The sequence below is a fragment of the Solanum dulcamara genome, chromosome 8 (assembly GCF_947179165.1).
Source record: "Solanum dulcamara chromosome 8, daSolDulc1.2, whole genome shotgun sequence".
NCBI lineage: Eukaryota > Viridiplantae > Streptophyta > Magnoliopsida > Solanales > Solanaceae > Solanum > Solanum dulcamara.
In genome coordinates this window covers 76,170,726-76,194,257 of record NC_077244.1, presented here as the reverse complement: position 1 = coordinate 76,194,257, position 23,532 = coordinate 76,170,726, and the positions used below count along the sequence as shown (strand labels likewise).

The following is a 23,532-nucleotide window of genomic DNA, read 5'->3' as shown; positions in this document are numbered from 1 at the left end:
GAAAATGGAGTTAAAATTTAGGAATACTATAGAGTAGTATATGCTAAGGGTGTAAAAAAAAAAAGTTAATTATAGATGAAAAGTTATTTATTATTGTAAGTCATTTTAACATGGTAAAATTACAATTAGTGCAACAAAATTATACTAAAGGACGATTAGGAAAAGTAAATTTAATTAGGATGTACAACCGACCAAAAATAAGGAAAGTGATAATTGGGGGTCCATTATCAAAATGATTGTTGGTCGAACCGACTATTTTGCCGACGGTGGAATCTATGATGTAGACAACCATAGTCAGCTATATGGATTAATTGTTAATTGTTGGCACCATCACTTAATCAACATATTATTTGTGATTAATAGAGATTAATTTGTCAATTTAAGGATATTATCATGTTATATGATCTTTTTTATTGGTCGCTCTGCTTTATTAAATAAGGCTCGTTCCATATTTTACTTATAAATTCGCGTGACACTCAGCTAGTCACCCTAGAGGCTCATGCACTCAACTTGTGTCTATTAATTAACCGAGTGTTAGAGCTTTTAACCCGGGGTCCAACTATGGCTGGATTGTAGGTTGAACCTAGATAATTAGTTTGTGAAATCTTGATTACTAAGCTTTTAAAATCGATCTGATTAAACCAAATATGACTTCAGATCAACGGAGTGACATCAACATGAGGCAACTCTAACATTTTCTTCTATAAGGTCCTAGTACTCATCTCTTTTTTGTAATTAAGAAAAAACAGTTTTTCATCATTAATTGCAAAATGAGATTAATGGCCAACATTCAAAGTCAGACCGAATATTTTGAAAAATAAAAGTAAAAGAATATATTGAATTAATTATTACTTCTCCCATCTCAAATTATTAGTGTTGATTTTTTAAAAATAGATATCTCAAACTATTTGTCATATAAGAAGTTTAAGACAAGGCTAATTATTATTTTTCTCATTTTATTTTATTAGTAATTATTCTTGAAGACTACAAACACCTTAATAAAATAAATATTTAGTGAAAAAAATTATATCTTAAGATATAAATTAAGATAAAATAGTCAAAAAAAATTCTTTTAGTTAATGTTTCTTTAAAAAGCGTGTAAAAAATAAACATGACAGATAATTTAAAACGGAAAAAATCCGACCAAGAAGGGACTACCACAAGTTTATTTTGTTTAAAAGGAGAGCAGTTGGTTGTAATTATGATGTGATAATCAAAGTAATTTTGTTGTCTTGATCATTTCTGATCTTTTTTTAAAAAGAAAAAAAAAGTATGAATAGTCTAAAATGCTTTTCAATTTGGATTAATTAAAAACTGAGAGCCAATGAGCTGTTAAGTGCAATAATAGTATTGAGTTTGGTGCGTAATAGTGGACTTGGTGCTTTACCACTTGATAAAAGAAAAATTAGCCTTTTATTTAATAAACCAAATGCACCATTTTTAAAACATTATCACATTTTCTGATAATTATACTATAGAAGTAATTAAGTTTTGGACCTTCTTATTATTTCTATGTTATCTTCTGCTAATTAAATTATTTTGGGCGGCTATGCTAACAACTTTGCTTAATTTGTTCAAGAAATGCTTGGCCTCCTTTGTTTGGACATTCTAAAAGAAATATTAACATTTTAAAAAAAACTTAATTAAATCTCTATGTCAATCTATGATTTTTTTTCAGTTTTGACAAGACGAGCTAATGAAGAGCAGGTTGTGTAGAGATTATAGGTGTGTTCGGTAGGAGTGAAAAATGTTTTCAGAAAAATAAGTGGGTTTGTTTTTTCTTGTGTTTGATAAGCAAAATATATTATCCTAAAAGTGTTTGTATATAATCTAAACAAACACCCATCTAGGTGGGGATGGAGGCTACAGGGGTGAGGTGAAGATGAGCTGTGTTAGGGTGGACAGAAGACAATCAATGTATACTACTTGTAGAATTTGTTCTCTTACTTTCACTAGGAAAATCATTTTTCTCATCTTTGAGAAACTTATTTTTTTTTTGGAGAAAATGTCGCCCTATATGTAAGTAATGTTGCTCCATATATGTTTTCAAATTATATGATGACTTCTAAACTGCCTTTTTAATTATCTTTTGGCCAAAAAACACAAATTCATCTTCACAAGTATTTTTTTTCTGGGGAAAATATGTGAAGGTATGAGATACTATTGTGATGAAACAACACCAGTCAGATGAAAGTACTGGATCAATGCTGTTCCGTTACAATTTAAATAGAAGAATATGATCTTACAAAAATCTCGTGTTTTATATTACCAATCTCCTACGCATCAACTTAAAGATCTCCTGTCACTTGATAGAGAAACAGAGTCAGCTCTGTAGTCTTTCTTGACAGAGAGAGGACTTCAGGAGGCAGGATCTGATATGCATAGAAAGCTAAGCAGTGCGAGTTCTAAATCACAAACATTCGATGATAAAAGACAAATAATTTTAGTAAGAGGAAAGAAAGGCACCAAATACAGTAATTTGAAGAAGTAAATCCATTCACTTAAGCGAAGTCAGTTTAGAAAAAATTTACACACTTACCAAACATATGTTTCTCAAGGCTAGGCTAGCATGAAAGGTCTTGCAGTATTTAAATGATCATAAGATCAGCCAATAAGTACACTACAGGCATCATGCAAAACCATTTGGTGTGACTAGTTATTTCTGTACATGAAAATAGTTCAAGGTTTAGGACTTTCAGGAGTTATATCTCTGAATACTTGCAATCTGTTCCTCCGCATCAATGTGACTGGAGTTTGATAAGCAATGTCTCCTATAGGGGGCAAGGAGTTCAAGCTTCCAGACTTGAGCTCCTTCCCCTTTGATTTAGATGAACAATTTTCTTGTCTGTCATTCTGATCAAAGCACAAGGAACGCCTCACTTCTCGTCCAGGTTGTGTATGATATCCTTCACTCAGACACAATGTATCAATGCTTTGGCTAAGATTAATAATATTTGAATCGATATTCTCATTTTCATCTGCATATTTGCTTGGATTTTCATGGAATTGCAAACCTATCTCGTCCTCTTCCACCATATCAGCCCAACTTTTCTTGCTTGTACATGCAGCCAAGTCTAAAGGTTTCAAGTTTGTGCTCTCCAAGTGTTCGGTGGTATCCGCTAATGTCACCACATCTCTGTAAGTCAAAGTGGAACTCCAACAATCTTTACCCCCATCTTCTGAATATTTTCTTGCATTTGTAATATCAGCAAATGATTCTGTCGGAGACTTAGACAACTCTAGAGAAGTTTTATCTGATCCATCATTTCCGGAAGAGTTGTTTTTCCATTTGCAGTAAAGTGGCTGCAAATCACATTCACTTTCCACGTTAGCGCCATTTCCCCATGACCTAGAGAAGACCTCTCCCTGTACAAGGGACGCTCCTTTGCTCATCTCATCGGCAGAACTGAGCTTGTTGAAATTATGATTCACAACTAACTGCACATTCTCATTATTTGATGTTTGCTCAAATAACAATCTTCGACTGCAGGCACTAACAGAGTCCTTAGTGAACCAATCGCCATCATTGAGTGAACATGAATATCTTCTTGGTTGAGTAAAAAAAGGCTTTGGAGGTTCAGAAGCAGAAAATGGAGGTGGATGTGGCCTCTCGTGTCCCCTGCGATTATGTCCATCTGATGTGGACGATCCTATCCTTACCTCGCGAATCTCTTCCTCCTGTCCCTTAGAGTTTTGAGTGCCATAAGATTCTAACTCAGCTAGCATTTGAGTGGCACGCTCGAAGGACTTGGTGCATGACTCATCCATCTGCCTTCTATCTGAGGTTTTTATGCTTTGAAGCAGAAACCCAGCTTCTGCAATCTTGTTCATGTGCATCAAACAGATTGCCAGATTGCTTTGCTTGTTCTTATCTGATTCGAGAGAGAGTGCTTTTCTGCATTAAAACAATTTCCACATGTGAGCAATTTTTCTCCAAAGAAAGCCACACCTCTAAGTGGCTAAGTGCTCAATTTGTATTAGTTGGTGATTATTACCTATAGTACTCCTCTGCCAATTTGAAGTTATTCAGTTGCATGTGTGACCATGCCAAGTTCCCCAACAATCTGCACTTATTTTGAAAATTACAAGGATTTGATTATGTTAGACAAGCAAGAAATAATGCTGAAGTTGAAGACAAATCATTGCAAGGTACAACCTCGAGTACTCCTTTTCAATTGTGATTTGGACCTTTTTTCCTTGAGATCTAGCAATCTTAGTCCTCTTCCCACCAAACGCTATGCCTTCTTCAACGTTCTTCAATTTCAGTTCAAGTAATTCAATCTCTTCTTGGAGCCTACCAGACCTCTGCAGAAATACAAATATAAGCAAATAAAGAAACAAGAATAGTCTAGGATTCATACAATCATTAGAGCAGCATCCTCATATTGTAGAAAACATAGGTTTGCTAGACTTTCATAACAACTCCACTTCATAGAAATCTTTTTATGATCAGTCGACGGAGAGAGCAAGACCTAGAAAAAGTTTGAAACCACTATATAAGTAGTGTAATTTTCAGCATTTCTTTCGAATTACCTGTTCATATTTTTTAAGACAAAACTGTTCCTATTGATACAGTTTCCACAAATTTTAGTGTGTCCATACCAAATATTGACTCTTGATTAGTGTACAAACAGATGCCATTACATCTATTGTTATAGATGACTGTTTGCAGTGACTAACATCTAATTCACTTTTGTATAAAGCAGGAAAAATGTGTAGTTCGAAGTCGGATGGATTAAGTCTTAAATGGGAGGACAGATAACTACTATTCTTTACAATAACAGTCACAACACTATGTTAGCCAATGGGTACCAGGAAATGGTCAAGAAAAAAGTGTAGTTCGTTGTCGGATGGATTAAGCCTTCAACCGGAGGACAGACAACTACTATTCTTTACAATAACAGTCACAACACTATGTTAGCCAATGGTTACTAAGAAATGGTCAGGAAAAGTGTTGGTAGAAATTGGACGGATTTAGGCCTTAAATAGGAGGACAGATAACTCTATTCTTTACAATAACAGTCACAACACTATGTTAGCCAATGGGTACTAGGAAATGGTCAAGAAAAACGTGTAGTTCATTGTCGGATGGATTGAGCCTTCAATGAAGGACAGATAACCACTATTCTTTACAATAACAGTCATAACACTATGTTAGCCAATGGGTACTAGGAAATGGTCAAGAAAAACGTGTAGTTCATTGTCGGATGGATTGAGCCTTCAATGAAGGACAGATAACCACTATTCTTTACAATAACATTTATAACACTATGTTAGCCAATGGGTACTAGGAAATGGTCAAGAAAAACGTGTAGTTCATTGTTGGATGGATTGAGCCTTCAACGAAGGACAGATAACCACTATTCTTTACAATAACAGTCACAACACTATGTTAGCCAATGGGTACTAGGAAATGGTCAAGAAAAACGTGTAGTTCATTGTCGGATGGATTGAGCCTTCAATGAAGGACAGATAACCACTATTCTTTACAATAACAGTCACAACACTATGTTAGCCAATGGGTACTAGGAAATGGTCAGGAAAAGTGTTGGTCGAAATTGGACAGAATTAGGCCTTAAACAGGAGGACAGATAACTAATATTCTTTACAATAACCTGACAGAACTATACTAGCGAATATAATCTAGCAAAAGGTGTAGGCAGAGATTAGCAAGATATACATGTCATTAAGCAACATTCAAACACAAAACAATGTAAACTATACGATAGAGGTATATATCAGATTTAAGATGATAAGCTCTTACCTTGTAGAGTTCAATCAAGATGTTGTCAATGGACTCCTGAGACTCGGAGGGACAAAGATTTCGAAATGACTTTATTGCTTCGATTGCCTCATCTGAACGATCCAACTGTTTCATCACCACTGCCATGTCTTTCAGAGCACTGTCAACTCGATCACCGGAATTAATTGCTGCCCAGAACAGAGAAATTGCCTTGCTTGGATCCTTATCAATTAACTGTCATTTATGGATTAGTAACAACTTATTTAATCAAAAACAGAAATGATCACATTTCTTGTTAAGCACTTAATTCCAGGCAATTGCCCATAAAATCTTCATTAATATATATTCAACAATCTTCCACAATGTGATCCTACAATCCAACAGTAGTATAGTAGTACTAATTTAAAACCACACGAAATTGAAGATAAATTAAGACTCACAACAAGAAATTATCATTAAAAACAGAATTGAAAACCAATGCAGAGTCAAGAAAAAAAAGAAAGTAGAAAAGGCACTAACTTGAACATGTTTGGCCCTGACATAAGGAGAATCACCAGAAGGAACTTTGTGAATGACATGAAAAAGATCAGCTTTAGCACTCGTTGGCCACCTCTGGTTCTTGTCCGACGCCGGCGACCTCCATTTCGGCGGTGGGGTCAAGAAAGACATATGAACACTCTCGTTATTCCTCCACATTGATTCTTACGATAAACCCTTTATGGCAAATTGCAAGAAAATGTAAAATCCTGATTCAAAATAACAATATTAAGGATGAATTTGAATTTCACAATTGGATTGTGAATTCTTGAAGACACTTTCTTTTAGTAAAACAGATGGAGTGATCAATTCTTTTTCTACTGAAACTTGATCACCAAGAAAGTGGTATTAAAATTGGGAAAAGAGGAAAAAAGAAAGCTACTTTTTCTCGCCGGAGAGAGAGAGAGAGAAAGCGGTCTATTGAGAACAAACTAGCCGTTAAATATAAGGTATCCGTTGATAAGAGGAGACGCCAACAATTGAGTAGAAATTAGGAGGAAATTTGAGGGCTCATTTTCATTTTTAACCCTCTAATTTTGTTCTCTTTAAAGTTTAGCACAATATTTCGGGATCCTCTAAACTTGGCAGTTAGCACCCTTTATTTGGTGCATATCTAAACTATCTTTTATCTTTATTATTTATTTATTTTTAAATGTGACATTTGATAAACTTACCTCACTTGTAGGTGGAAGTTATTTTTCTTACAACTTTTTTACTTTTAATTTGATATTACTTACTTCAATAAATTAGATGTGAACTTAGAATTTGAAGATCTTCTAGGAATCATTACTTTAACATAGACATCGATGAAACTTTTAATGATGATTCATTAGTTATGTGAGTAATAACGAAAATATAAGTATATAGATCAAAGATGAATTCCAATCTAGCGCACGTATATATGTTAATTATACTAGAGCCTATTTTTTTTCGGTCCCTTCAACCTTACCAATTGCTGTTGTATCTGTTGCAGCATCAAGGAAATAAAAGTAATTTCTTTTAATGCTACAAGTTTGCTTACTGTATTGAATTAAGATGAATTTGAGATTATTCGTATGTGATGGATAATACAACATTTAGTAATTAAATTTGGTTATTTTCCATATCTCTTTATGTTTAAAAATAAATATCTCTATGTAAAAATTAAGGAAAAGGGATGGGAGAAAGAAAATTCTTTATTTTTTTTCCTTTTTCAATTTACCTTACCTTAACTCTTTATTTTTATTTTTTTGTTTTAATCATTTATTGGTTAAATCCTTGTATTGATCACGTTCATTATATGTGTAAAAATACACATACTTTGGCTAGTTCAATCACCTAGTTGTCACATATGCTTGGTCAACGGTTAGATATGTTTAAAATATTAATTTTAAATAAGTTTACATATGTTATCTGAACAGGTAAAAGTGACATGCATTTATTATATATATATATATATATATATATATATATATATATGATGATGAAATACTGTAATATTGATGGGAGCAATCAGGCATAAAGCGTGCTGCTCCTTAATCAAAATTCAAGTAAATGCATAACTTTTGGTCCAATTAACAGATTATTTGGACCAAATATTTGCCCCAATCCAACTTTATGAATGAATTGTTGATATTTGTTTTGTAAAGAAGAAAAGGTCAACAAATGTGTTGTACCACATCGGTGAAGAAAAGAAGAATGCTGCTTTTTTTTGTGTGTAATCACAAATAATGTCAAATACCAAGATGTAATAAATATATGATATAGTATTTTATTATATAGTTGTAACAATTTGATGGAGCGGTCAGAAAAGAAAGGGAATCAGTTGGTGCTTTTTTTTCCCAGCATGAATATCCTTATCAAGTAGTTGACCCAAAGCTGGGTGCTCAACACTGCAAAGAGATGCAACATATTATCAATTTTTTTCCATTCTTTTTGGTCGGTATTTGGTTTTATAGTTGTTATTTGTACATGATATATAGTAGTAGTATTTTGCAACCATTCAGGTTCAACTAATACACTTTTTAGGGTGGAAAGGTTTATACCTAATCCATCTCATCAACTCCTCTCATTTACCAAATGAAGTATTCAATTTCTCTCCATTTTAATCACGTATATATATATATATATCATCAATGTTCTCGATTATCCATCAACTTCATTCCAGAAAAACATTTCTCAAACTCTCTCTCTCTCTATTATTCGATCAATTTCTTCAACTAAAAATGGCAATTCAAAATTCCAACTCTTTTCAACCCAAAGCCATTTTCTCATACCTACTCATTTTATCTCTCACAATAACATTTGCTACAGCAGGTCGAATCCTTGACGAGGAAGTGGCCACCCCTACTTCAGGGGCAACTACGGCTGATGCAGTTGTTGGAGCTGCAGGTATTGAATTGCTTAACCATCTCATCTAAAAACTTAAAGTATTATTGAGCCATATTTTAGCTTACATAAATTCATGCCTTTCTTTAAGAAGTTACTAAGCAAATTTGCAATGATATGCCATCACGACATTTGCTTGTATTTCTTCAATACGGGCTAAGGAAAGTAGTTCTCACGCCTTATATTACATAACAGGTGCAACACCTGCAGCTGGTGCTGCTGTAGCCGGTGGAGTGGGTACTGGTGCTGGTGCTTATGACGATCATACATTTTCCTTCTTCATGCATGATATCCTTGGAGGATCAAATCCTTCAGCTATAGCCGTTACCGGAATCGTAACAAACCCCGCAGTGAGCGGTCAAGTCCCATTCGCGAAACCAAACGGTGCCGTTTTAGCAGTTGACAACGGCGTCCCCACTAACAACGCCAACAGCGGAATCATCAGCAATAACAACATCCCTTTCCTTACTGGCCTTAGCGGAACAACGTCTAATTTTATTAATGGAAACAGCATAATCGGAGGCGGTAACGGTTTGCCAGCTATCAATTTGCAGCAATTGGGATCAGGAATTAGTTTCCAGAAGCTCATGTTCGGTACGTTGACCGTATTCGACGATGAATTGACCGAAGGACACGAGCTTAACTCGGGTTTAATCGGGAAAGCTCAGGGATTTTACGTTGCTAGTTCGGAAGACGGATTGAGTCAAACGATGGCGTTTAATGTGATGTTTAAGAGTGGAAGTTATGCTGATAGTTTGAGTTTTTTTGGTGTTCACAGAATGGGAGTTTCGGAATCACATCTTGCGGTTATGGCTGGCACCGGAAAATATGTTAATGCTAAGGGATTTGCTACTGTTAAGACTTTTCCGGCTACTAATCAGCTGCAGGAAACAGATGGTGTGGAGACTCTTCTGCATATTACTGTCTATCTTGCTTATTAGTGTGTTTAATTTGTGATTTCTTTCTACTTCTGCTGTGTTTTGATAAGTCATTGCTGAAAATTTGCTGTAATTAATTAAACTTTTGAAAAGATTGGCTTTTATTACTTGTTGAAAAAAATTGGTCAAAAAATGAACAATTGCTTTCATGTTTTTCTCATTTTGTTTGTGATAGAAAATCACATACCAAATGAATTGAACCGAATTTTAAGAAAGTAAAAAAGAATTTTAAATTTTGTGGTTTTAAATTAAATATATGTAAAATGTATCAAAATGTTTTTCAAGTTTGTGGCCTATCGTATGAAAAAGTTAGAATTAAAGAATTATCATATAATTAAAAATGAAAGTAAGATAGAACAAATTTAAAGAGAGGGAGAATGTGTGTGAGTTTCTATATTGATTTTCTTTCTTACTTCCTCCGTTTCTATTTAATTGTCAAATATTTTCTAATTTATTTTCCTTTTCACTTGTCAGGAAAGGACAATTTTTTTCTTTCTATTATACTTTCAATTTATTAACATTGAGTTAATGTCGTTGAAAAAATATAGTGAGTAAATATATTTAAAACTCTATCAATTAATAAGAGTAAAATGATAAACTAACTATAACAATCATTATTTTCCTTAATAAATATTTCAAGTTAAAATTTAACAAATAAAAAGAAACCAATGGAGTATTTTCCAATGTACGGCACTCCTATATTATTTTTCCTCCTTTAATTTATTAGTGGTAAGGATTCCTTTCAATAATTTGACGCTGTCTTTCCTGTTTCATCATTTCTCACGTGCAAAATTTTAAAAGCCTCTGAATTTGACGCAGCTCTTTCCTCTTTTAGCAATTCTCACGTGCAAAATTCAAAAAATATGTTTCTGTGAAACTCTGAAGTTCTAATCGACTATTTCAAAATACAATCAATTAAACTTTCCACAATATTATTTCGAACCCCCTTCCCCATCTGTTTGGAAAATAACACACAGCGAAAAAGTATTTCAGAATCTTATTGCTTAAATGAATTATAGATAACAATAACAAATACATATTACATACAAAGTATGTTGAAAATTAACTCAAGAAATACCTTTTGAAGCGTGAACAAATATCTTGAAGCAAGTCAGAATACTTGGTGGGCAAATATTGTATACAAAACTAATTGTCTTTCTAAATAGAGATTTCTTTCCGGTCCAAAAAGGAGAGGAAAACCACGCTCCTTTTCCTTCAAGGAATAAAACATACTTTCCTCTTCCTTTTTTCCTAGAAAATAGAATTTTGAATTCTAGTTAAATATGGGCACTGTAGAGAGCACAAAATTAATTACTGAGGCTTCTTATTATGAAAATAATTCTAAAAATTAATTTGAATTACTCTTACCATAATAAATTACAAATCATTCCACTAGAAATTCGTAATTGCACTCCTCTATTTATATATCGAAATTCCTCATTTAACACTTATGTAATTCCCCATGTTAAGATTACAAAAACTAATCAATAAATTAAATTAATGATGAATTTAATTTAATGATTAATTTCCTTTAAAGCAATACTTAACTTATTTCATGTGCCAGATTCAGAAATCTACCGGCCGGGTTTGCACATGAAAACTTAGAAGCTTCTCATAAAAAGGTGTCAATCTCTATATTGAGACATGGATTTCATCAACTAAATAATTATTTCATCAATATATATTATTATCATCCAATCTATCAGATATATCGACCCATCTCAGAAACTAACCTTTTAATAAATCAAAATCTATTTTAGAACTATTAGACAAGTAAAAGTGAACAGAGGGAGTAAGACCAAAGATTTATTCGCGTGAGTCCATTTGAAGTTTATGATTTATTGGTTGATTTGATATGAGTTACTTGAGATGTCTTTTGAAAACAATTTCTATGTCTCCAAAAAATAAAAGTAAGATATGTGTACACTTTACCCTCTCAGACTCTACTTATTAGATTAAATTAGAAATGTTATTGATTTATGAGTCGATCCCACTCTTTTGTTTTTCTTTTCTTGCCCGTTTCTTAATTATTTTTTTTGTTGGGTATGGGGATGGTTGAATTATCTTTATTATATCAAATTAAAAAATAGGAAAATGTTTAAGTCTCGCTGTATTATTAATAGCTCATATATTTTGCTCGATAATAATAATAATACACACATATAACAGGATCCAAGGCACAGATCCACTTAATATGCCAGAGATGGAGGGAAATTAAAAGAGTTCTTTTGTTGTGTGCACTTGTGTTGTAAGGAAATTATAAAGAGATGCACTAAAATTCTAATCTACTATTTTGCAAATTAATGAATTATCACTTAACCTCTCTACGTTATAGCTAGAGCTAGGGAATAATAAACAATATTTTGCATTTAAAAAAGGATGATAAAATAATGAAATGAATTGCAGAAAATAATATTATTATTTTCTAATTTTATTTTTCATATGAGGTTCAATACCTCCTTTTGAGACTTAAATAATATAGATTCACGTAAAGCAATTTTATTTAAGAAAGAAAATATTTTTTATCAAAAATAATTTTATTCACGAGAGTCAATATTTTCGTGAAGTTGCTCACGAATCAAAGTGTGAATGTCCCTTCGAAGTCTCGCACGCTCTTTTTGATCGGAAACGGGGAATCAGAATTTTCTTTACCAAGATGGAACGATACTTATCATGACGCTATCACAATCTTTAATATAAGAAAAAGTATTGTTATAGGTTCTTTGGTCCTAAAATTTGACCAAGATATATATAGTATTGTTACTCATTGTTTATTTAAAGATGGAATATGATGCAGCCTGCAGGTCCAATACGACGGGCAGGTTTAATGAAAACTAATTATTAAGACATACCAAAACCTTACAATGATCTATGAATACTATCCAAAAAAAATTATATAATTTTAATAAATAGGCAAATAATAATTTAAAAATAAAGTATCGAAATATTGTAAGACACTGAATTAATTTATCATATGTCTTCACATATTTTTCATAAATAAGTTTTGTGATTATATGTTATTACAAATTAAACTTTCAAATACACATAATTTTATAAAAACTTGCTAGTCCAATAATTCAATTATAGTAAAACAAACTATTCTTTGATACAATCCTTCCACATGATTTATATGTACAATTTTCTCACGTCGAGCATGATTCTTTTTTGCAAAATTTAAAATTATGAATATAATTTTTGTGTAAAATATAAACTTATAGATCAAGTTTTATATTTTAAAAAGCTTGAAGTCGTAGTTTGTAATTTCAAATACTATTCTTTTTTTGAAGAATTTGAAATTGAAATTTTATAAACATGTCGACTAACACTGATTTAAAATCAAATCTTGAAATCATGCTTTCAAATTTTATGATCAAATGCCTAGTTAGATAACAAATTAGCAATATTTAAGGAAGATGCTTGATCAAATAATGGTCATTAATTAATTTATTTTTTTGTGCTTTCATAAATTGTTGAACGAGTCAGCTTGCAATAAGATAACTAGGTAGTTGGAAGTATATATAGCATTGTTAAATGTAAATGAGCTTAATTAAGTGGCTTTATCCAACTTTTGCGTAATACAAAATTACAAAATCCACGTGTTTGTTCCTTTTCTAGATGGCCTCCTATTTCTTATGGGTTTTAATTAGTCAATTTAATTGGAACGTGAATCTCAATTGGAATTTCACAAGTTAATTTGGTTACTTAATGTCAAAGATTTCTTCACATTGGTCAATCTCAAGTTGATGAGTTATCGTGTTTCTTTCTTCTTTTCCTTCTTTCTATTTTTTTATTTGGTGTGAGGTGGGGACTATTCATTTGTTATAACAATAACAATACATTATTACTTATTAATTTCAAATAAGATGGGATCCCCACTTTCTATGGGCGGATCCAGTATGTTGTACACATGAACACAGTAATGTATATATATTGTGAATTTCACTTTTTATGTATATATGTTGATTTAAAGTTGTTATAGAAATCTATAAAGTTCAAATCTTTTGTGCGCCTCAATGCATTTCATATTATTTCATTCGTTGGTACACAACTAGAAAATAGCTAATCTTCGACATATGTAAAGTCAGAATTTGACTGTTGATAGGTTTTTTCTAATAGAAAACCCATCTAAAATGATACTAACAGAACCAAATAAATTAAAATTTTCGTCGAAAATTAGCGATTTTGAAATATTGATAATCCATTTTAGTGGAATGAGAAGTAGGCACCAGATCCACATAATATGCAAGTTATAGAGGGTCTGCAAGATTAGCAAAATAAAATAAAACTATATTTCCTTGCAAAAAAGAAAAGAAAAAGAAAATTATTGCTTGTTCCGACACTTACTCCTCATTGGGAGGTTTATAAGAAAGAAGGTAAATAACACTACTCCATTTCAAAAAGAATGATTTGATTTGACAAGAATTTTAAGGAAAAAAAAATTCTAAATTAAAATAAAGTCAAATATACCAAAATTTTATTTAATCTTGTGACCTTAAACATGCCCCGTAAAAAACTAACCAAAAAAAAAGATCATTTCTTAAAAATAGATTAAGAAGAAAAGTTGGTCTTTTTGAAACGCATTGAGTAGTACTATATATTCTTATATTTTTATATTCATCGAATTGTTTTCGACATCAATTTTAACTAACATGAGTTTAGATCCTGTTCGTCGGTAGTTGGTAAATTAATTGTTTAATCCCTAGCTAGAGGGTAGATTAACACTTTCTTTTTTAAAAAAAATAATAGTCATATATATAATTTTTTAATAAAAAAATATAATATAAAATTAAAATGATAAAATGTGATTTTAGAATTTGATAAATTAATATAATAATATTAAAATCGTGTTGTGATATTTCAATATAATAATTACTTGTTGTAATGAAAAAATCTAAAGAAGACACAAAAAAACAAATATTTTTATAAGCAAATAAATAACAATAGATTTTGCAGAAGATTCGATCATTTTAGAGATATTCACAATATTTAATAATAATAAAAAATTAGAATAGCAAAATGGAAAATGAAAAGGTAGATACATATAAATAATAATAGATAGTGAAAAAAAAAAGTACCATAACTATCTAAAAATTATTTTATTTCTCAACTATATATTACAATAATCGTCTCATTAAAAAGTAAAAATTATTGTACTTTCTCTGGAAAAAATCTCAAATCCTATGTACTACTAAATTTAAAAAGAATTTTTTAGGAAAAGGTGAAGCCCTTGGGGCTTTAAATCTTTGTTTTAGTAATTTGGTAGAATCAAGACAAAGTATTTACCTGGAGACAAAAATATTATATTATATGTTTTTCTAGCCTTTGCCATGTTCATGAACGACGATCTTACTGTATTTATTAACACCAACTTTAAAATTCTTCAATATCCGCTAATTAAAATGAATAGAAATTATTTATGTTTCAATTTTCACATATTAAATTATCCAACCGATTTTCTTTACATAATATAATAATGGGCTCGTTTATAACTTGCGCAAAAGACAAATTATTTCAAGATATAAATTAACAGTGGACATCGGAATTTAGTAAGCAGATCAATAAATCTTTAATTCTGCTTGCTTAAAAAACAAGTAATTAACTGTTGAATTTTTAATTAATTATATTACTATTTATTAAATTAACCTAAATATTTGATGTTTGAATTATTATTTTTCGAGTGACAGGTTGGTCACAACATTGACCACTAGAAATGGTTTAAAGCCAAAAATGATTAAAATAATACAATCACTCCATAAATTTGGAGCTATCTAGATTTGAGGAGTACAAGTCTCACAATATTATATTAAAAACATTACTAGTAACTGCAAAGTCTAACATTATTAAAATGGTCTACTCAACAATATCCTAATATTATATACACCCCCTATGAGAGTAGAATAATGAGACAATGACAAGTTCTCTAGTTCAAGATAAATGAGATTGAGTAATGATTTCATTTGGAGAAAGTTTAAGAAATATAAATAATATTATATTGTACTATAAATAAATGTGTATTTTGACTTGAGCAAAATTAATTATTAAGTCAGGATTTATCATTATGCGAAAATTATGACTTTTTTTTTTTTAAATGAAATACGCCCTTTGGGCTTCTTATTATTATCAAAACTTGTCAATGTTTTGAATACACTGTATCCACTTTCCCAATTGTCTTCCTTGTGTCTCCTCGTCTTCTTCTATCTTCATCTTCGTTTCCTCTGTTTGTGATGATGAAGGGACCAAATTGATGATGGTTCCTTTCTGATATGCTCTTGATCTAGCTGCTTGTTGTGTTTTTTAGCCTTGCATGTCGGTGTGTTGACTCGTTTTTCATGAACGTGATGAAAGGGTTAAAACTCTTCTGATTTGTGTCTGATTTACCTGGATCTTGTGTATTGTAGCCCTGCATGTGTGTTTGCTGCTTTGATTAGGAGAGGGTCCTTCTCCTTGTCGTCTTTCCATAAGGTGTGTTGATGATGAAGGTGCCAAAAGGTGTTGTGTTTTGGTCTTTCTGATGTGCACCCTTCCTCTTTGCCGAATCGTTTTTCATGAAAGTGATGAAGGGGCTAACTCTCTTCTGATTTGTGTCTGATTTACCTGAATCTTGTGTATTTTAGCCCTGTGTATGTGTTTGTTGCTTTGATCCCTTGTTGTTTTCCACTTTTGTTGTTTAAGCTGGTCCTCTGTTTGAGGTGTGCTGATGATGAAAGTGCTAAAAAGTGTGGTCTTTCTGATGTGCACCCTTCCTCTTTGATGAATCTGTTGTGTCTTAGTGATAAAGGTTGTCTAGTATGTGTGCCTATTCCTCTCAGTTTGTTTTCCGTCATTGTAGTTGCTGGTGTGTCTGACCTGTCTTCTGGAGTCGATTCGTTGTTGTTTAAGTGTATTGTTGTCCTATTCTTTGTTTTGTTTAGTCCTTTTGTATGTACCTGCAAAATAAACAAACTGTTATATGAGGAATCATTTTCCTCCTTCTGGTTTCGTCTTTCTTCCTGCTTCTTTTCCTTTTTCCTCCATCTTCTCAGAATTTCTTGATTCTTAAATAGGGAATTTGACTTTTATCACTATTTAGGATACTTCTCATTTTTGTGGTCAAATCCTTAAACAAGTAGCAGTGCATTGGCCCTTCATCTAGCGCATAATTTGCTAGAGCATCAGCTAGTTTATTTGCTTCTCTTAGGGTATGCTTGAAGATGACATCCATATCTCTTTTGTATTCCTCCACTTCCTCAATCCAGCCTGCTATGTTCCATGGGGGTTTCCAGTCTTCAGTTAAAAATTTTTGAATGGTTTGAGAGTCTGTCTCGAAGATGATATTATTAAGTCCTTGCTTTTTACAATATTTTAGGGCTTCCAGTAGAGCCACCACCTCTGCTTCTATATTAGTGGCATCTCCAATTTCATCTGCTTGAGCATATATTAGGTTTCCTTGTGCATTTCTCACACAAAAATCATAAGCACTCCTCCCTGGGTTACCTCTAGAAGCTCCATCTGTGTTGCAAGCACACCAACCGAGTGGAGGAAATTTCCATTTAACTTGTGTTACTTTCAATCTTGCCTTGCCTTCCTCCATCATATGTACCAGATTTTTCCAACCGGTAGGGATAGTTCTAATTGAGGGATTTCTGTGTAGTACTAGTCTTTGGATAGAGTTTAGTACTATATATATAACTGAGCTACTGATCTCCCTATGTCCATGTTTGATACCATTTCTTCTCTTCCACAATTTCCAAATTATAATTGATGGCACTGCAGCGTATATCTGTTTCAATCTAGCAGTTACTGAGGCATTCAACCATTTCCCAATTAGTTGCTGCAGCTGCACTCCCTCCATGTTTATTCCTGCAGCCTTGCAGAAATAGGACCAAGTCCTTTTAGCAGTTTCTGATGTTAGGAACACATGATGTATAGTCTCCTCCTTAGGATTTATACAACACCAACACTTGGATGCTATATTAAAGTTCATCTTTTTTAGGACATCATCAGTAGGGATTTTATATTTCCAGCATCTCCACAAAAAGAATGAAATTTTAAAAGGCAAACCCTTAATCCAAATGAAATTGTATTTGCTCATTTGAGGTCCCCTTAGCCTAATAAACTCCCAAGTTGATTTAGTACTAAAAGCTCCACTTGTGTCTAGTATCCACCAGGGTCTATCAGAATCTTTTTCTTCCTTGGGGGTGGTTATATTATTAATTAGTTTTTAACTAAGTTCATCAAACAAATTTCATATTTGATCACGACTTCGACTAAGATCACCTTAGTCAATCCTTTCATAGACAGAATATTGAAATTATCCAATACATCAGTTTGGTTAAAAGTCTAAAACAAAGTATTTGGAAAAGGCATAAATTCTCCTCTGAAGTTATTTCAAAAAGTCAGTTATACAGTTAAATTATCACGGCGATCTATTAAACCACTTAAAAGTGAATTTATTACCCCCTGAACGCATAACACCACTCTCATAGTATGTAGTGTATTACAATCGCTGTCACGTGGGGCTATGTCAGTGTCACGTTAGCTCCATGTCATTGCTACATCAAAAATTATAATTTTTATATTTTTTTCTTTTCTTTTCTTTACTAATTAGCTTTTCTTTTATTAACTATATTTTATATTAATTAACTCCTAATTAATTATTAATTATCCATCCGATTTTTATATTTCTTTTCTTTTCTTTATTAATTAAATTTTATTTTATTAACTATATTTTATACTAATTAGCTTCTAATTAATTATTAACCACCATCCGATTTTTTATATTTCTTTTTTTTATTATTATTAATTAACTTTTCTTTTATTAACTACATTTTATATTAATTAACTCTTAATTAATTATTAACTACCCATCTGATTTTTTACATTCTTTTCTTTTCTTTTTTAATTAACTTTTCTTTTATTAACTATATTTTACACTAATTAACTCTTAATTAATTATTAACCACCCATTCGATCCACCCCCAAACCCCAATCGTCTTCTCCACCAAAATGGGGAGAAGAATTATTCTTCTTCTTAATGAATTTTGAAAGAAAAAAAATCAAGATTTAAAATAGGGAGTAAATAGAGGCGGGTATAAAGAAGAAGAAGAAGAGGGTAGGTGGGTGTGAAGAAGATAGGACGTGGGGGTGAGGTGATTTTATTTTTTAAATTTTTTTACTTTAATGAATTTTGAAAGAAGAAAAATCAAGATTCAAAATGAGAGTAAATGGAGGTGGGTATAAAGAAGAAGAGGGTAGGTGGGTGTGAAGAAGAAATGACGTGGGGATGAGGTGATTTTTTTTTTTTAATTTTTTTACTTTAATGGATTTTGAAAGAAAAAAAATCAAGATTCAAAATGAGAGTAAATGGAGGTGGGTATGAAGAAGAGGAGGTTAGGTGGGTGTGAAGAAGAAAGGATGTGGGAATAGGGTGATTTTGTTTTTTAAGTTTTTTTTTTACTTTATAGAATTTCTGACGTACTGTTCTTTTTTTTTTTGCCATGTCAGTTGTAGGGGGATAATAATTTAACTTTTAGATAGTTTATGTCTGCAATAGATCGTTATAATAATTTAAATGTATAACTAATTTTTTGATATAACTTTAGATGAGAATTTATGTCTTTTTCCTATTTTGAATCGAAGGGTGTACTTGTACTATTGATTTTTCTCTGCATGCTTTTAAACAACGCTTAATATTTATCCTTTTTTATATAATAATTTACAAACTACTAATTTATTATTTCTACCAGCAAAAAAAATATAGAATAGTCATTTCACACACTTTTTTGATGGGCATCAAAACGATGAACTGCTTACCAATTTGCTAAAAACAATTCAATGAGTCTTTAACTTTTTGAGTACATATTAACCCATCAAGAAATTAACAGGTGGCAGTGATTTTTCATCCACTCCAATTTAAAGTTAGTTTGTTGAAAAGGAAAATTTAGTTATAGAATAAATTAATTTGATAAAATAAAAGGAAGAAAATAAAAAGGAGAACAGAAGAGAAAGTCGTGTATGTATTTTTTTACATCTCTATCTTACATTGCAAAGGTTATATTTATAGCCAAAAAGTAAAGAAAAATAATAGTCAATGGGGCCCACTTATATTAAAAAATAATTGCAACATCCACTTGTTCCACTTGCTCTTTAACAAATTCGACCTAATTTCCTTTTCTTACAGATATAAATCACTTTCTGTCAAAACATCAAATATCAAACGAGTAATGGATCTTATCAACTTGCTTTCTAGTTTTCCTTGTATGCCCAAAACTTTTTAGCCTGTTTGAGAGTTTTTAAAAGAGCGAAAAATATTTATTCTACAGAGTTAAGATATTTAATAAAGTGTATTTTTTAAAATATTTATTTTCTCTCAATAACTAATAAATATAGCACAGCTGAATTTAATTGAGGTTCGAATTAGTGCAGAAATTAAGTCAAAAAGTAATAAAATATATATTTTAAAAGTTTGTTCAACACGGGCTATTTAAGCTTTTTAAAAAATTATAGGGCTACTTCTCTCTATTTCCTTTTAATATTTACACTTTGTTTGAATGGTTATTAGTATAAAAAATATTAATGAATGGAATAAAATTATTATAAAAAGATAAGATAAATGATAAAATATAATTATTTAATAATAAATAAAATAAAATATTTAAATAACGACATCACTATAGCCTGGACCATAGTTTATACCTATTTCCGTGTATCTTCCATCTCAGTCGTCCTTTTAGGTCAAACTTCTCAGCCTTACTTGTATAAATACTCTTCTTTTTCACGTATATCCCCATCAAATTCAATTTTCTTCATTCCCCAAGTCTCTATCTTCCTTTCAACCTAACAAACTAAAATAAAAGAACTTCCTTGTTCACTTGAATCACTGCTTCCTGAGTTTTTTTTTCCAGTTCTGCACGAAAAGAAATGACTGGGTTTTTCTCTTCATCCAAACATTCATCCCCTCAACATTCTTCTCCACCATCCACACATCATAAATTCAGTGACACTTTAATGGAGGATACATTAAAGAACTCTGAAGAAATTATTAAAAGATGGGATCTTGATAAGTCCAGCTCTAATAATCTCTTCCAAGATAGCAGGGCAGAGGCTAAGCAGTTTCTGGACGCTGTAATTGATTTACAACATGCTATGCAATTTGTTGTAAAAGAAAGTTCCAGCTCGCAATTGCTTGTTCGAGCTCAAAATCTCATGCAAATCGCTGTTAAGAGACTTCAGAAAGAGTTCTACACCATTTTGTCAGGAAATCGGTACTTTCTAGAGTCTGAATCTGTGTCAAGAGAATCCACCCGGTCTAGTGGTTCTGATGAAGATCAAGCTTCTGAAGATGATAATGCCGAGATTGAAGCTCGTTTTGCTGAGATTTCAATTGCTGATGAAGGAGAAAAGGTTTCCGTAGCTGTGGATCTGAAAGCCATTGCTGATTGTATGATTGAAGCTGGGTATGGAAAAGAATGCGCCAAGATTTACGAACTTAATCGAAAATCAGTCATCGATGAGACATTGTATTACTTGGGTATTGAAATTTTTTACTATTCAACGGTTCAGAAAATGGATTGGAAAGATTTGGAGAAGAAAATCAAGATCTGGTTGAATGCTGTTAAGGTTGCTGTTAGTACTCTGTTTTACGGCGAGAGGATTCTCTGTGACCAAGTATTCTCCATCTCCGATAACATCAGAGAGTCTTGTTTCACAGAGATTGCTAAAGACAGTGCTCTAAGGCTGTTCACTTTCCCGGAGATGGTGGCGAAATACAAGAAGCTATCTCTTGAGAAAATGTTCCGTATTCTCGACCTCTACGACTCTATTTCTGAACTCTGGAGTGAAATCGAATTGATTTTCGGGTTCGATTCTCTGGCGGTTGTTAAATCTCAGGCGATGACCTCCATGGCCAAGCTCCGAGATGCTGCTCGAGCCATGCTGTCGGAGTTCGAATCGGCGATTAAGAAAGATTCATCCAAAGTGGTGGCTGGTGGCGGAATCCACCCTCTAACACGCTATGTTATGAACTACCTTATTTTCCTCGGTGATTACAGTGGACCCATCACCGATATTATCGCCGATTGGCCGGCAGTGGCAAAGTCACCGCTGCCGGAATCTTACCTTTTGAGTCCAATCGCCACCGACGACGACGGGAACTCACCGTCTTGTACCATTTCCGTACGGCTCGCATGGCTTATCCTCGTTCTCCTCTGCAAACTCGACGGCAAAGCAGGGTTTTACGGGGACGTTCCGTTATCCTACTTGTTCTTAGCAAACAACCTAAACTACGTCGTTTCGAAAGTTCGAGAATCCAGCCTGAAGCTCCTATTAGGACCCGATTGGATTTCAAACCACGAAGCTAAGGTAGAACAATACATGGCAAATTACAAGAGAATGGGTTGGAGCAAGGTGATGATGTCACTGCCGGAGAATCCAACGGCTGATATTTCTCTGGCGGAAGCCAAGGAATGCTTCTGTAAATTCAGTTCGTGTTTCGAAGAGACATACTGGAAGCAAAGATCATGGGTTATACCCGACCCGAAACTCCGCGATGAAGTCAAAATATCACTGGCGAAGAAGATCCTTTCGGCTTATCGACCATTTTACGAGAAGCACTGTGAAAAGGTGGCATGGATGGGGAGTGGTGGCGGAGTTGAGTCAATTGTCAGATTTGCCCCTGACAATGTGCAAAATTACTTATCCGATTTTTTTTACGGAACCGGTTCTTCAGAAAACTCCAGTACGTCGTCGTCGCACGGGTCATCTTCACTGTCGAATTCAACGTGGTCATCGCCACCACGAGGCCGTTGATAAATAATAGTACTTCCTCTGTTTCAGTTTATCGTTTTAGCTTACATGATATGTTTTATCCGTACAGTATTAGATTGAATGAAGTATTCTTTCAATTGTGTAAAAGAAACAAAAGTTGTACATTCTTCATTTTGCTTATTACTCAGAAATGTTAATGATGCCTTTTCTATATTTTTATTTCTTTATTTTGAGTAGCTTTATTGAAATTAGAAATAATATGTGCTAGTTCTATGTTTAAATTATCAGCAGTGCTGATTTTAGAAGGTTCATTTGTGTTTGCAATCCAGAATCAACTGCTAGAACAGGCTCTTAGGGTAGTTTGGCGTGAAAAATAACACCAAATAATTTTTAGATTAAGTTATAGTGATATTTAATTTGTTGTTTAGTTGGTGACTTTGGGATAATATACTCCGAGATTAATAATTAGTACTGGGACAAGTTATCTCTCCTCTTGAGTGGTATACTAATCTCAGAATAAAATAGGTAAATGACAAATATATTATTTTTAATATCATATATAACAACATTCAAAATCTTCACTTCTTATTTTTATAATAATTCTTAATATTTTTTCTATTAAAAAATTACAGTATATAAGATAATTTGTATTTATAAATTTATTTGAATAATTCTTGTGTTTATTTATATTTTGATTTCTCATAAATCATTTTTTATTTTAACAGAGTTAAAATGGAAATTATATTTTAAAATTAAATTAGAAGAAAGTTTTATTTTTAAATACATACAGATATCATGAAAATGCATACATGAAAATATTTACGCTAAAGAAAATAAAAGTTTTATTTTAAGAATGAATATTGAATAACTAAAGATTGAAAAAAATATATAAAAAACTAAATAAAGTGAATGTTATTTTTATAAACAAACAACATATTCTTAAAATTTATTCAATACATATTATTTTGAATACAACAAATCGAACACTCAATAATAAATAATTTTAATATAACTTATTTCATCATAATTAATCTATTTTTTTTTTATCTAAGCCTCCAAGGAGGAATTAAAGTCAAACTATTATTCAAATTATGATTCTTTGAGCCAACGGTACTTTATTGTCTACTTAAGTTTGATTTGAATGCTCTCTGGTGGTTATTATTTTGTCTACCCATAATTTGATTGAAAAAAGTCACAAACTTG

General features: G+C 32.2%; 3 protein-coding genes across 3 annotated transcripts; 2 read left to right on the top strand and 1 right to left on the bottom strand.

The window, feature by feature from the left end:
* Positions 1–2,459: 2,459 nt before the first annotated feature.
* Positions 2,460–6,781, bottom strand: LOC129899625 (protein POLLENLESS 3-like). The gene is made up of 5 exons (XM_055974634.1): positions 6,263–6,781; positions 5,765–5,977; positions 4,157–4,305; positions 3,996–4,064; positions 2,460–3,895 (listed from the first exon to the last, which is right to left on the bottom strand). The coding sequence occupies exons 1-5, from the start codon at positions 6,437–6,439 to the stop codon at positions 2,680–2,682; spliced, it is 1,824 nt and encodes a 607-aa protein (XP_055830609.1). The 5' UTR covers positions 6,440–6,781; the 3' UTR covers positions 2,460–2,679.
* Positions 6,782–8,425: 1,644 nt separating this feature from the next.
* On the top strand, positions 8,426–9,644 carry LOC129900637 (dirigent protein 25-like). The gene is made up of 2 exons (XM_055975652.1): positions 8,426–8,650; positions 8,843–9,644. Exons 1-2 carry the CDS (start codon positions 8,485–8,487, stop codon positions 9,586–9,588), a joined length of 912 nt encoding a protein of 303 aa, XP_055831627.1. The 5' UTR covers positions 8,426–8,484; the 3' UTR covers positions 9,589–9,644.
* A 10,700-nt stretch (positions 9,645–20,344) lies between these two features.
* LOC129900577 (exocyst complex component EXO70H1-like) lies at positions 20,345–22,543 on the top strand. Its single transcript, XM_055975579.1, has one exon. It carries the CDS (start codon positions 20,485–20,487, stop codon positions 22,369–22,371), a length of 1,887 nt encoding a protein of 628 aa, XP_055831554.1. The 5' UTR covers positions 20,345–20,484; the 3' UTR covers positions 22,372–22,543.
* The last annotated feature ends 989 nt before the right edge of the window (positions 22,544–23,532 follow it).